This window comes from Lepisosteus oculatus, chromosome 22, assembly GCF_040954835.1.
Source record: "Lepisosteus oculatus isolate fLepOcu1 chromosome 22, fLepOcu1.hap2, whole genome shotgun sequence".
Taxonomy (NCBI): Eukaryota; Metazoa; Chordata; class Actinopteri; order Semionotiformes; family Lepisosteidae; genus Lepisosteus; species Lepisosteus oculatus.
Genome location: NC_090717.1, coordinates 10441122 through 10455210, shown reverse-complemented (window position 1 = coordinate 10455210; position 14089 = coordinate 10441122). Strand labels below are relative to the sequence as shown.

The following is a 14089-nucleotide window of genomic DNA, read 5'->3' as shown; positions in this document are numbered from 1 at the left end:
ATTAACAGAAAGATCCAGACAGAAGGGAATTACAGCGACTCCAGCTAAAACACCAGAAATAATATTACCTAGGCTACAGCAAATGATCAGTCTTTGACTCAATAAAATCCAAAGATGATGTAGCACTGTTTAAATGTTTGGCAAGCTACAGTATTATGACTTAGCTATTTCTGGGCTAATTAGATTCATTATAGTTTTAAGATAACTGATATCTGATGGATTAAAGCTGTCCCTCCAGGTGGATTAGTTTGTAAGTAAATACATAAAGATTTAAATTGCAGAAGGTGACCAAATCATCTTCAGAAGGAAATTAACAAGCACCATAGCCAAGAGGAAAAAAAAAGTCCCTTATACCCTGGGAAGGTTTTCCAACTTCCCTCAAAAGCAAAGGCAGACAGACTACAAGTAAATGCAGCCGAATGCCTTGGAGCATGCAGTGCAAAAACATAGGAGGAGAAAATAGTACTTAATTTGACCAATAGTTATTCTCTGTAGCAATACACTCTGTAGGAGACACTCTGAAACCCCTGAGACATGCAGTACAGTGAGAGTGTCTCTTCACACAACTCATAACGTACCTGGGAGGGAGATGTGGAGATGGGGGGGATGAAGATGGAGGAAATGGGGGAGATGGGGAAGATGGAGGAGGTGAGGAAGATGGAGGAGATGTGCAGGTGTCAGTGCCAGGGGCTGTGTAGAGAGGAACTGAATTAGAAGCTCTTACTTGGAAGCCGCCTCCTCGTCATATTTACACCGCAGATCCAAGAGCTCGGTCTGGGTTGTTGCAAGAGCTGCAGCAGAACAACAAGCGTTGTGTATTTTCAAAGTTGACTTCAATAAATCAATCTTATTCTTACACAGACCCTTTCAAACCTGAGCTTTCTCAAAATACACCGCATAAATTATACGTGTAAAAATACAGCAAACAGAAAATATTGTAAAACCATGTGTGCATGTGAAAATAAAACAAACAGATGACGAATTAACTGCCTCTGAAAACAATTCAGTTTTAATCTAAGACTTGAAAACATCAGCAGGATCTGTATTTTTAATATGGTAAGGAAGAGCATCCCAATGTTGAGCGGCTGCCGCCGAACAGGCTCAGTCCCTCGTGTACAACATGAAGTCCTTGGATCGCTCAGGAGCCTAAAACCAGCCAGACAATGTGAGTGAATGGGGACGTGTGGGGAGAGTAACTCCTGAAGGTACACAGGCCACACCACACACTGCAGGTCAACAAGAGAATTTTAACGTCTGTCCTTTAAGAGACCTGTATCCAGTGCAGGTTTGTCAGCACAGGAGAAAACCACACGCCTGTTTTCTTGTCTATGATCTGCGTACTACATTGGCTAGTTTACTCATTAACGCTAATGGAATGGCAAATGGTTACCAGCTTTTGGAATATATTCTTGTTTCTCATAGAAATAAGATACAAATACTGTTGAAAGAGAACTGATGATTTTCGGGAATCGACTAAATTGATTTTGAAGAACCCATGTACAATCATGGATATTTTGAAGTTCTTTTAGAAAAATAATAAAAATAAGACATCATTCGATGGATATTTCTTATGTTTTGACCAGTGTCTTTAAGATATGTAACACAAACAATAGGGGAGTAAATAAAAACTTCTACATCATGGGAAATCAATCTACATCTTGACGTGTACACTGCATGTGTCAAAACAATGGAGCTCTTCTTCCAGAAATTAAATGAGATCCAACAAAATAACCTGCTCAAGGGTTGTTGTAACCCTGCCACTGAACTCACCATTTCAATCTCAGAGCACTTTTCATGGCTGAAAAAGATTTTTGGGGAGCAGCCTCACCTGAGTGAAGGACCTTGATTTTTTCTTCTGCTTCCCCCAGTCTGGTTGCCAAGGTGATCTCTGTTTCCTGTGTCCCTCTGTAAGAGACACACAGACACAATGAAAGGGCATTTTCTGTGCAAGTATCTACAGAATCCTGATATATTAGGCTTAGAAGACCATGACAAACAATCTTATTATTGTTTATAGTGTATTATTGACATTTATATCAATATGTATATTATATATATATGATGGAGAAGGTAGCTGAGTCATTATACATAGACTGCCAAGGAACAGGTAAAGATTTAATACATGCTGAACAGAACAGAAAAGAAAAGAGACAACATTTCAGCTGTGTAGCCTTTTCTGGTTGTCATATACAGTACATGATTTACATCATTATGCTGTATATGATATACATCAACATACAGTACATGTGATTTCCATTAAAAATAAAAGGCATTCCACACAACAAAATGTGAGCAAATGTGACTTTAACATCCGTTGGTCCCGATGAAAGGAGATACTTGTTTACACCCTGAGTTGAGGGGCTATGAGATTAACTCCTTAGCCGTATTGTTCAATCCAGTTCCCCAGAGACATCTGCAAAAACCCTGAGGTTCATCAAGCTATTAGCAAGCTAATGAGCAGGAGGGGCTGCAAGCACCTCGTTTTAAACCTTCACTAACATTCTCATGCTGCAAAATGAAACATTTTTTAAACCAGCTAGAAAAGTAAAACATATTCTAAAGATCTAGACACATACAGGGAAGGCAAACAAATGCTTCCTTCTTAAAGGCCAAAGGGTGACAGGGACCCCCATGGTGATAAACACACCAGCAAGCATAGCTTCACACGGTGCTGAGAGTATTCCTGAAATATCACGTCCAGGGTAACCGTGACTATGTAATATTATATTTTCCATTCCCTGGGTCTCAAACAATGGGGTGCCATATAACCCTTTAACAGTCTTCGCTGGATGCAAGGTGAGTGTTTCTCCTCCTTCTGTGTTCACTAAAAAAGCCTTTTAGATTGTGGATAATTTAAAATTGAGGTAACATGGAAGTAGTGCAAACCAGAATGGAACCAGAATTGATCTGAGAAGCACAGGGTGATTTATTCCTCTGTTGATGGTTGAAGAAAGTTGATTTAATCTAGAAAGTTGATTTCCAGAAGTCCATAACAGACATACTGTGCTTGTATTTCCACGAGGAACCGTTTTGTTCTACTCAAGAGTTTTAAATTAGTTTTGCAATACAAAATACTTTGAATCAAACAGAGAAACAAATGATGTTGCCACTCACAAAACCATTCAGAACGTTTTTTTGATAATTTAACGCTTGACTTTAGAAACAAGAGTGGGTTTGGGAGCTGTCATCTCATATAAAATGTCCATGACAGTCAGGAAATCCAGTTCCCCAGCTTATGTGATACTTGAGCACATTGTGTTTTACAGGATGACTTTTGAAAGATTTTTTGCTCAAGGGCAATATTTGTTCTACTTTTTCGATCTCTGAAAAACACCCAACTAAAGTTTCAAAACTACAGTATGTTTTAAAACAAAATGTCCTATTTTCAATTCTCTTTTCCACATTGGTGTTGTCCCTTGTTAGGCTTATGCAAGTAACAATGGCAAACAAGTTTTGCTCTGGAGTAAAATGGCTTTAAAAACAACTTTTTCGCCTTCCAAGGAATTATCCAGTACCCTTTTAGTTATTTATGGTCTCCCAGATTCATTCTAATCGCAGAAACACCAGCCACAGCACAGTGAAACCTGTGTCATTGTTGTTGACATGTCCCGGCAGGACACAGGAACACCAAGCAAATTTGTGTTGTGGTCAACAGCACACTGTGCATTTAAAAGAAGGAACAGGAGGCACTTCTTTACTCAGAGGGTTGTGGGAGAATGGAACAAGCTTTCCAGCCATATGGTTGAAGCTGATACCCCAGTTTATTTCAGAAAATGGCTGGAGGAGGCACTACTAAATGCCCCAGATAGGCTGAATGGGCTCCCATCGTTTGTAACCTTTCTTATTTTCTTGCATTCGGTGCCTTAGTCTGCTCTTACTCACGTACTTTTCTGTCTCGGTTTCATCACTCCGCAGAGGAGACCCCGCCGCCTTGTGGGCCTTCCTGCTTGGGGGGGTGGCGGAGGGCTCCCAGGCCACCGGAACCCCAGACGCTGTGGCCGCCAGTCCTGCCGTGTCTTCGGAAGACAGGGGGCGATATGGAGCACAGAGAGACGGCGGTGAGAGATCACCAAGAGGGCAAAAGCTAATTCTGTCAGGACACAGATCAATCGCCCCCGAGTCGTTCCCAGCTTGTCAGGAATCGATCAGAGCATGGAACGCCGTTGAGTAAATACTGGGGACAAAGTCTGTGCTCTATCAATATTCCCAGCAGGCCAGGTGAGAGATTCACAGGCGAGAGCTGGCAGCCGACAGAATTAACATTAAGTCCTTATGATTTATTTTAAATTTGAACGTATCCCTTCTCTAAAGCCCCCTCCTTCATAGGCCAAGTCCAAATATTTTTACCCAATCTGCTTTCTTTAGTTTCCCACAGACCGTATAGTACTTTTTTGGGGCTCATGGATAAATCTTAAGAGGGGGATGGTGCATAATAGATTACACTAAAATTTGAGGAACTGTTTGCAAAATTGCAGATTATCTCACCTGCATGCTTAATTTATGTCTGACATCTAATAATGTAAGTATTTACAGACAGTAACACTTTCTGACAACAGTTGCCCAAGTATTTTCCAAGGTGTAAAATAGTTATTTACCATCACGTATCTTTAACATTCATGTACTGTAAAGTAATAGGCACTCTAATCTGTTAAGAGAATGAACCTTGCTTAATAATTTAAGTAACTAATAACTAAGACCAAAATCAAATTTCACTTTATAAATTTTAATTGAAAGATTTTTCCAGTCAGAAAGTACTAATAATTCTTACTGTAATATCATTTAGCACTTCAAGATACCCACAACTTTTAATAATCTTTCTTGCAATCCAAAGATGAATCAGCAAATTCAAATCTGTGACACAGAAATCTTTTAAAAATAATAAGTACCCTGAAAAGACAGCTTTTTTAAACCTAACTTTAGGTTTCATCTCCCTCAGATCTGAAACACTGTTGTATGATAAGGATAGTTGTATTGAGAAGGATCTAAAATGGCACCTACAGATTTCAGGACAAAAAGGGTTTGACATCATAAAATAAGGATTCACATGTACAGTACCACTGCACTATGTGTTCAAGAGAAACAAGAAAAAGCTGGTTTCTTTACAGAAAAGGGAGACATTTTTCAGTTTTACACCAGAATGGGTACGTTCCCAAGCGACGCGCCTCTCTCCAAGCAGGAAGCCCACAGTTAGGCCCCTGGTCCATGGATACACTAGGGAGCGGTCCTGACCTTTGCTGGAGAGGTGCTCAAGGTGTCTTCTCCAGTGCCTGCTGATCTCCTTGACGACGGGGCGGCTATCCGGGTCACTGCTCTGGAGCTGCTGGAGTCTCTCCTCCAGGGTGTGTGTGGCTTCCAGCACTGGGGCAGGATCTAATGAACATACAGAGACACAGGAGGCAGAAACACAAACACACACAGAGGTTAGAGAGGTCAGGCTAAGTAAAATATCAAGGTTATGTTCACAAACCCCTTGGAATGTGTGCTAATTTAGCACTGTTAAAAAAGGAGTGGCTTTCATTAGAACCTTGTGTATGGATATGCAAGTTTTTGGGCTATCGCTAAAAACGTATGTATTTTTCTATTCTGTATGTTAAAATATTGTGATTTCAGCACTTTTGATTTGACTGTATTTCACACCGTTGCCTGGGGGGGGAGCATGATGGGACATCTGCCCGTTTCGTGAATTCATACTGTACCTTACCCAGGTGTCACCCCCCATCTGCTCAGAAACCTAGCACCTTTGTAGTTTATAACCCATTTTCCAGAATTCATAGCGCACTCTTTCTAAAGAGAGGTGTATTATATCTCTGACTTTGTGTCACTGACAATTTATTGTAATTGTAGTCTCCCAGAGGAGTCTGAAGGGAGATATCTTTGGGGATGAGCAGCTTTCTGCCCTTTTGAAATTGTAGACTTCTGCCTCAGATAAACAACAATGGTGGGTACTCCACCAATTTCTTATCGTGTAATGTTCATCGCCAGCTACACATTTCAGTACCTTGCATTCATCTTAACTTTAGATCTGTAGGTCACATGAAGCCATAGTCTTAAACCCACCATGTTTAAGTAATATACAGACACAATCCTGCTTTAAAGCAGCACTGCAACTTTTTCTTATTTCTAGTTGCAGCTTGTTGAAATGACCAAAAACACAAACACAGCAGAAGTGTCCTGCTGTGTCCCCAATTCTGCTATGAACCTGGATTGTCTGGAATTACAGCTGGAAAACAACATTGTAATTTACAAGGGAGACTCCTCAGACATGCTAGAAAAAGAGAAAAGCTTACAGTGCAAAAGGGCCATATGTTGTTGGGGTTTTTTTTTACATAGAAGGCTGTGTTTCAAGAAGGAAAGATAAAGAAATGATCAAGATGCACTGCTCATTTTTTTCCTTCCTTACCCCGTGTTGAGTAGAATATAGTCAGGTCACTAATGGAATTTAAATGATTTTCCAGCCTTTTAGGACGAAAGCAAGGATTAGCGGATTCTCATCATCGCTCATCCTCCAACGCTAAACTTTGCCCCGAAATATATATATACACTTTACAAAAGAATGAAAAAAGTCTTCTTAAAAGAACAAAAACTAAGATTCTTTAACACAAAGAGGGGCTGTTTTGCAATGCATGTGCTTCAGCATGAAACCCAAGGGGCCAACTAGGAGGCTGTTTCTTTGCTAACAAGTCTCTTCTGTATCATTTGATCATTTAAATTATTATGCTGTGAAACCTCAGGAGGCAGCTCCCCACTGAACTTCACAGGGATGGGTTTTTTTCCCCCTCTTTCTTTCCTTTTTCTCTTCTCAAGTTCCACGAGCTTTCAGAAAAGGAGAGCTCTTCGTTCTGTACCTGCCTGGTGTGAACCAAAGGAGGTGACTTCCTGCAGTAACTCTTGAGTGTCGTACTCTGGGGAGCCCCTGAGAACGAAGGGGGGAAGGACAAGCCCACTTTCACTTTGTTGTAAGTTCCTTTATTGAAATTAGAAAAGATCATTCGCCAGGCTCCCCCACATTGAAAAAAAAATCTGTCTCATATAAGTTTTCCCAGCACTTTCATCCGGTATCTTCATTGTGGATTCTGAAAACAAAACATCCTTTTTTTTTCTATGTAGATCTTATTCAGTCCTAAGGATCACAGAGCTCTCGGTGTTAAGGCTGCACAAAGCTGCGCTGAAGCACCCATTCACATATGAACAAGCACAGTTTTTCCAAAGAGACAGTCAAAAAACAAAATCAAAACTCCACAATCACAAGGGTGGAATTTCTATGGATACTGAAGACCAAAGTGTTTGGCAAAGAGGGGCACCAGTTCTAACCAAAGCCTGTTTCCTCAGATTTCTAATAAAAACAACATGTACACAACCCCACACCTCAAACTCTAAAACAATACCCTCTCTAAATTATGCAATTACACTCAGGTAAGGTACTGTAGTATTTTGCCTAGGGCAACTTTAAACCCAAATACAGAAGTATTTTTTAAAATTATAACAGGTTGAAGAGAAACACATTTTCAAGGGGAGTTCTGTAAATCTGGTCTCACCAGGTAGGGACATGATGCACACAGGAGAGCAGTTGAATCTGAACAAAGCCCAGTGAGCTAATTATGGTGTCTTTGGGAAAATACTTGACATATGCAAACCTGCAAAATATTTATTGAGCACAAACATGCTGCATAGCCACTGACAGGACCTCTTGTCTTCCTTTTTATTTTATAAAGTTCACTTCTGCAATAGCTGCAAGGCGATTGCATCATTCACACGGAAAGCTGCACAGGAGAATTGCATTTTCAACAAACAGGAACACAATTAAGAATTAAAAGCTTGGCCATCCTCCACCTCCCTCCCCCTGAGCTCACTCAGAGACAATGTTTAAAAAGCACCAAGGACCAGCTTTCCAAATGCTGGGACAAATTTCATTACGTTACAATTAATTGATTGGGTTCACCAGAAACCCTGACCTAGTTTTATCCTTTGTTTCAGATGTTCTCTACAGAATCCTCAGGTGGTTTTGTTTCCCGAAAAAAGAAATTCACATTTTTTTCCAAGTACAAAATTTAAATTTCCTTAAAGAGGGAGAGTTTGACCCACTGCACCACTGCAGTTCCTCGCTGTTGGCTCTTTGTAAAAATACTCCACTGGAAGCAGATTTATAGCTGTAATACCAGATAATATAAAAAAAACAAGGAGAAAAAGCAACTAATAAATCACTTCTCAACAAGAAGGCATACACTCCCTTCTCAAAGTAAAACAAAAGACTGGGAAAGGTAAATGATAAGTTGTAACAGACTCAAAGTACAGGACATTATTCCCTCTATATTTTGCCTGTCTTTTCACTTTTGTTACTCACTACCAGAAAAAAAGCAGACTCTGAAAATGCATGATCTGTACGACTGCCTGTCACTGGATCTGGAGATCCTGGAACAGAGATTTCAGGAAAGAACCAAAAGTTTCAAAGCACACGTCTCCTTTATGAAAGCACTTGGGATATGCCGTTTGCTGTCTCTTTCATCAAAGCCAATTACAAAGACAAGGTAACATAAAAGAGGTTGTTTTATTTTGTTTTGTTTTGAAGGGAAACAACTAAGACTACCATTCATTAAATTGGGAAAGTGCAGAAAATGCTAATTCCAGCACCCTGGTCCTCTATAAGCTTTCAAAAAATTTTTCTGCAGTGCCAATTTCGTTTTGTTCTCCAAAAAAGAGTCCAGGAAATACATGGACTAAAAAAAACACATCAAAGAAATAAAAAAAACACTTTTATTTCTTTAAACATGCACTCTGTCTATTGCTACATCTTCTCTTCTTGTAATCACAAAAGGGCAACATCAGATATTAAAATGATAAAATGCTTGGATTTGAGCAAAAAGCTTTCAGACTCTGGTCTGTCACATCATTCTCATTGGTTCAAAGGCAATGTGTCACAAAGAGGGCAGCAGCCAAAAAATAAAAATCGAATTACATTTCTCCTTAGCTTTATCCTCATGTGCTCCAGGACTTTAAAGGTCTGCCACACAGTTGCCGAACACATGGAAGGCACTGTAGTAAATGGATAAATGTTCTCCTTAAGGGTTTTATTTAATATCTAAGGTGCTGAATAACGAAGTCATTTTTAATGCCAACAGCACCGGGGCTGATCTCTGACTCCCTCTGTTGGAGTGCAGGTGACACTGCAACGGCAGTGTCCGCGGTCACAGAGAGTGGCGGTAAATTTGTGCAGAGGTAAGCAGGTGTGTGCGAGGTGGTCTGTCTTCCCCCTGTCAGCGATACACTATCATTAGTTGGTCTCTGCTCAGCAGGGTACGCCATTATGTCTCCCTGGGCCTCTGTAATTATGCTTTGACATAATTAACCCAGCAAGCCCATTAGGCAAGTGTGAGCTAAAAAAATTCAGCTATAATTATTTGTTGTGTGCATGTTAATGAGCCCAGCTGTGCTACCATCGTACAACATGAACAAATTAATTTACAAGGCCGGTTTTTTGTTGGGATTTTTTTCCCCATTTTTTATGGTCTTCAAGGTCCAAAACTTCTGCTGTCTACACTTGTGGAAAACCTTTTCCGATCTTTCTTACCAAAGCCCATACGCACAAAATCAGCATGACACCGCTCCTTAAACAGTCTACAGGTGCTTCAATAAGCAAATACTGTTTTGAAAAAAATGCTAGGAAATGCAATAGGTCCTCACATCATATTTTGAAAAAAAACTTGGTCACCAAATGTATTTTACTTTCAGTGGTTTTCTTCTAGAATATTCTTCATAACTTCTGTACATTGGAATAATAACAATATGTTTCAACCTTACAACCTTCATCAGAAGCAAACTGACAGTGTGGCCCTTCTTAAGGCAAAAGTCAAATCTTTTTAAGCAATGCTTCATTACTGTCCTACACTGTACAAATTTTGAAAAAGCAATTACCTTGTCTAGGTAACTCCCAAATGATCAACACAATCAGTTGTAAGACTCAAATTGCAGCCATGTTTTCAGATTACAACCAACAGTTACTAATCATTATTGATCTACATCTATCCAGTTAAAATTGCAACTATTCAATTGAACATCATTCTTTTTTATAAAAAGAGTGGAGGATCCAGTTCTTCATTAATTGTCATTGGTGAATCTATATCGCTAAGTGCCTCTCTTGGCTGTGAAATCTCCGCCTCCCCAGTTTCGCAATATAGTCAGATGAATATAATGAACCAACAGATCCTGTGGATTTCTGTGCCTTAGATCATACAGGCCCACAGCATTAAAAACAGCACATATTCTGGGTGTTACAGGAATGGGGCTGGTGTACCTGTAAATAAAAAACAGTGAGGTGACAAGAGAATTGAAGGACAAGCTGGTAGGAGGTATTGGCGACAGTTTCCCCTCTGTGACACAGGACACATTTATTCCCATACCTCTGCATTATATACTGTATCTCATGTGTCTGCCCCTCACAGACAGTTAAAAGAAGCATAAGGAAGGCACATAGGGTCCCTGCATGGACTGTCAATCTATCAGGGATATGGAGATCACTGCTGCTATCCAGGCTGATAACATTTGCCATCACAACTTCGAGAATCTATTTCCAAGATCACATGGTGGCTCATCAGTGAGAAGAATAAAGCTTCATCACTTCATCCAAGCTGTAAGAACAGCACAGCGTGTTCTCTCTCCAAATGGGCAAATCTGCCCTTTCCTCTGGCTGTAAAAGGAGTCAAACAGCCCTTCATCTTTCCTAGTGTCCTCATCCATTTGAATGTAATTTCTTTTGGACCGAGACAGGACTTTCAGTGGATATTAAAAGATCTCAATGTGACTCGGGTTCTTGTCATCTCAATGTTGATGGTCATCTCCAGTCAGACGATTGCCCGGTTGCTGAAACTTCTGAAATCTCTACCACACTAACTGGGTTCCACAAAATCATAGGGATTGGACTCTTCTTAGTAACATTTACTATAAGATTCTGTTCTCATATTGGACTTTAGTTTAAGCGGGACCTCAGCCTTCACAATGTGTGTTACAATGTGCCATCTTAGAAACTACATTCACTGACGCAGATGATAACCCAGCATTTTGCTACAGTGTACTACCGTTTGTCATCCTTTACGGTACAGTTCATAGAAACCTCTCACTCTTTCAGTGTACGGATTTGCACAAAAGGCTCTGATTTAACTTCAAGTGTGTTTCACAAGTTCTGTGTTACAGTAGGCCTTAATAGGCTCTTAGCAAGCTAGTAACCTTTTCCTTTATATGACTTCAACAGTTCTGAAACACCTCTGATTTCTCAAATATCAAAACCTTTATGGATGCGGTTTCATGTTTTTTAGGCTATTTTCTTCCACTCTGAGAGCTTTGGCATTTGGTATAATCCCCAGTTTCTATTAGACCCGAAGCCACAGATTTGCCTCTTGTGCTGTAAGGCAGCCTTATCCTCTTCACAGTGCGTTTCTTTATTCTCCAACGGCACAGTCCTTGGTGAGGCTATCAGCCTTCACCTTCTGTTGATAAAACACAGCTTCCTCTGTGCCTCAGCATTGTGAGCTCACATCACAATCATCCGAATGACTTTGGTACAAAACTGCTGCAAGCTGGAGGCTCTAAAAGCCATTGAGCCTCAAGAGGTTCTACAGCTGTAACATAATGAGAATATATTAAAAATACTGGAATCAGAAAAATAACCTCTTAAAACAGAATATTGGAGGCCAAAAGCAAGCCTTCACCTCATGTGGAAAGATGGTGAACTCCCTTTTCATAAACAAAAATACCCATTTGATTACTTGAGCCTGATGAATAAACAGTGAACAATTATTGAGTAAACAGAACCTTTCAATGTACTTAAAGCTGTTCTGATTCCATGTGTCAAGAACATAACCCTTTAAACAAGAGAGCCGTTTGACCCATCTAGCAATGGACCAGACCTTGTTTCTGCTAGAACTAACGCAGCACACTGGAGGTGTGGGCGTAAATAAAGGCCAGGAGATGATGCTGATATAACCAGAGCACAGCAATTAAAATGTACCTCCATCTGGCATCAAATTATATAGAACGGCACAATGCATTTCGGCATTTCCTACATGTGCACCTGACTAAAAGTGTATAATATGATATTTATTGCCAAAGATCTCATGCAGGTCCATGTTTTCTAAATGCTAAGAACTGTCCGATGACTGAACACATGTAAATTGTCCTACAGTAGAAGGTTGTAATGCTATCCTCTATAAGCACAATAGCAGTGACTTCCAGTGAAATAAACACAAAAATGCGTCATCAAAAGGACAATCTGCAATCACACTTTGTCATCGTATATGACATATGTACAATCTTTTTTCAATCTATAATGTTTATATTTTGTAATAAAACGGAAGACCTCTATTCTTCACATTCTCCTTGTTTTAAAAGGGTAGGTTTGGTAGACGGAGGAAATCCCTGCGCTTTGGGCTTGTATGTTGGCAGCCGGGCTATCCTCCCTCCAAAAGCAAACCCTGCTCCTTTTCCTCACTCCAGAACAGCTTTTTCCAGCTCTGATTCAGGACCTCCTCTCTTCACACACAGACTCATAGTCCCTCAGGGTCTCTCTTCTCCGCAGGGAGCCACTCAAGAGCCCCAGTACAATTCCAGCTCTTTTATGAACATAATGCATTATTAAATACCTCAAACATCTCCTGGGTCTTTGTTTATTGCTGTTCTTATTAATCACTTATGCATAATCTAGTAGTGGCAGACAGAGCTTTCATTTTCCATCAATGCTGCTGTCTAGAACATGCATTTGAGCTGCACTTGTTTGAAAGGGGATGCATTGCACACAGGCTCTTTTGTGGTCTATACTGGATGTGCTGGCTGGAACCATCGTGCTTCAGTCTTTTACAGTGAGGTATCTGACTTTTAAAAGCCTTTTTTTTTCCTTTCTCTTCTATCAGGCATGTTTACTGGGTTAATTTAAAGCCTTCACAAATTTGCAGATCTTGCTGCTGCTCAAGAAAGCACAGTGCTCCTTGTTCAAATGTTTGTGAAAGCTAGATTGACAAAGCGACTTTCTGAAAAGCAGGGGATCCAAGAGCACTCCGGAGCTGTATCTGAGTCAGCCAGATTGTCACATAGAGAGGTGTGGAGAAAACTGAAAGCAGTCGAAGGCCAAGGCCTTACAGACTGGAGAGAGCTTTGGAAACGTCTTTTTAAGCTTTCATTTTCATTCCACAATTGATGCACAGCTTCTCACATTAAGAAAAGGAGAAAAAAAAGTGCCGTGAACATAGACATTACTGACTAATGGATGGACAGTAAGAACGGCAGTGCTGAGAACCCCAGTAAAATAATGTGTAGTGCTGAAATTAAATCATGTGTTTCCACTGGTACCCACTATATTATCCCAATGTGCTGTACATCGCCACCTACATTACAATGCCACCATTCTATAATCAAGAAAGGAAGTATTGCCAGCAGCCACTAGTCGGAGCTGTTGGACAAAGCTTTGTAAAAGTGCATGGTGGAAAGGCTTGTTAAATGCTGAACATAAAAATATCAAAAGTGTTTATTTCTATAGCAAGAGATGCTATAGACAAATACAAATCTTTTTTCTTCATGGAGTGGCTTCTTTCTACAGCATTCAGCACAACGTCCCATAGGTCTCCACCGAAAAGCAAGGAGATTTTTCTCCATACAGCATTCTGCCCATGGACAGGAATTTGATGATTGAATTAATGATCATAAATGCATGTTGGTATTGATGCAACATAGGGATCGTTATCCCATATACTGCACAGATTTCCAGTCCTGGTTCTGCAGGGCTGGTGCTCTGTGTGCATGAATTCCAAGCGTGTTCTTCACAACCTTTATCACCTGGTTATTAGCCTTAATGGACCAATGGAGCCACTTCCCTCAGCTCCTCACATTCTTCTGCTAAAAGACCTAGAAAATCTGCAGCCACACTGGCCCCTGACAAGTATATGTCAGGCCTGACTGTATGTGAGGGGTTGCCAAATCTATCCCTAGTAGCTGGGATAGTGTTTAAAATCGCCTTTAAAAATGTGAAAGCTTACGCATTAAAATCTGAGGATTTACTGTCTTAGAAACACTAAGTTTCACTCAAGTCCTAAAACTGCAAGGCACTTTC

At 40.3% G+C, this 14089-nt stretch overlaps 1 protein-coding gene across 5 annotated transcripts in view; it reads right to left on the bottom strand.

Moving 5' to 3' along the window:
* cux2b (cut-like homeobox 2b) overlaps nt 1–14089 on the bottom strand; it is a 154232-nt gene that overhangs the window by 21584 nt on the left and 118559 nt on the right. For 3 of the 5 annotated variants that reach the window (XM_015366063.2, XM_015366065.2, XM_015366066.2), the window contains exons 5-8: nt 5230–5370; nt 3887–4016; nt 1829–1905; nt 579–690 (exon numbers count right to left, since the gene is read on the bottom strand). In XM_015366063.2, coding sequence (XP_015221549.2) covers nt 579–690; nt 1829–1905; nt 3887–4016; nt 5230–5370 — 460 coding nt within the window. Of the gene's footprint in view, nt 1–578; nt 691–724; nt 792–1828; nt 1906–3886; nt 4017–5229; nt 5371–14089 lie in introns of all 5 variants that reach the window. The other 2 variants (XM_015366064.2, XM_006640427.3) reach the window with 1 other exon arrangement.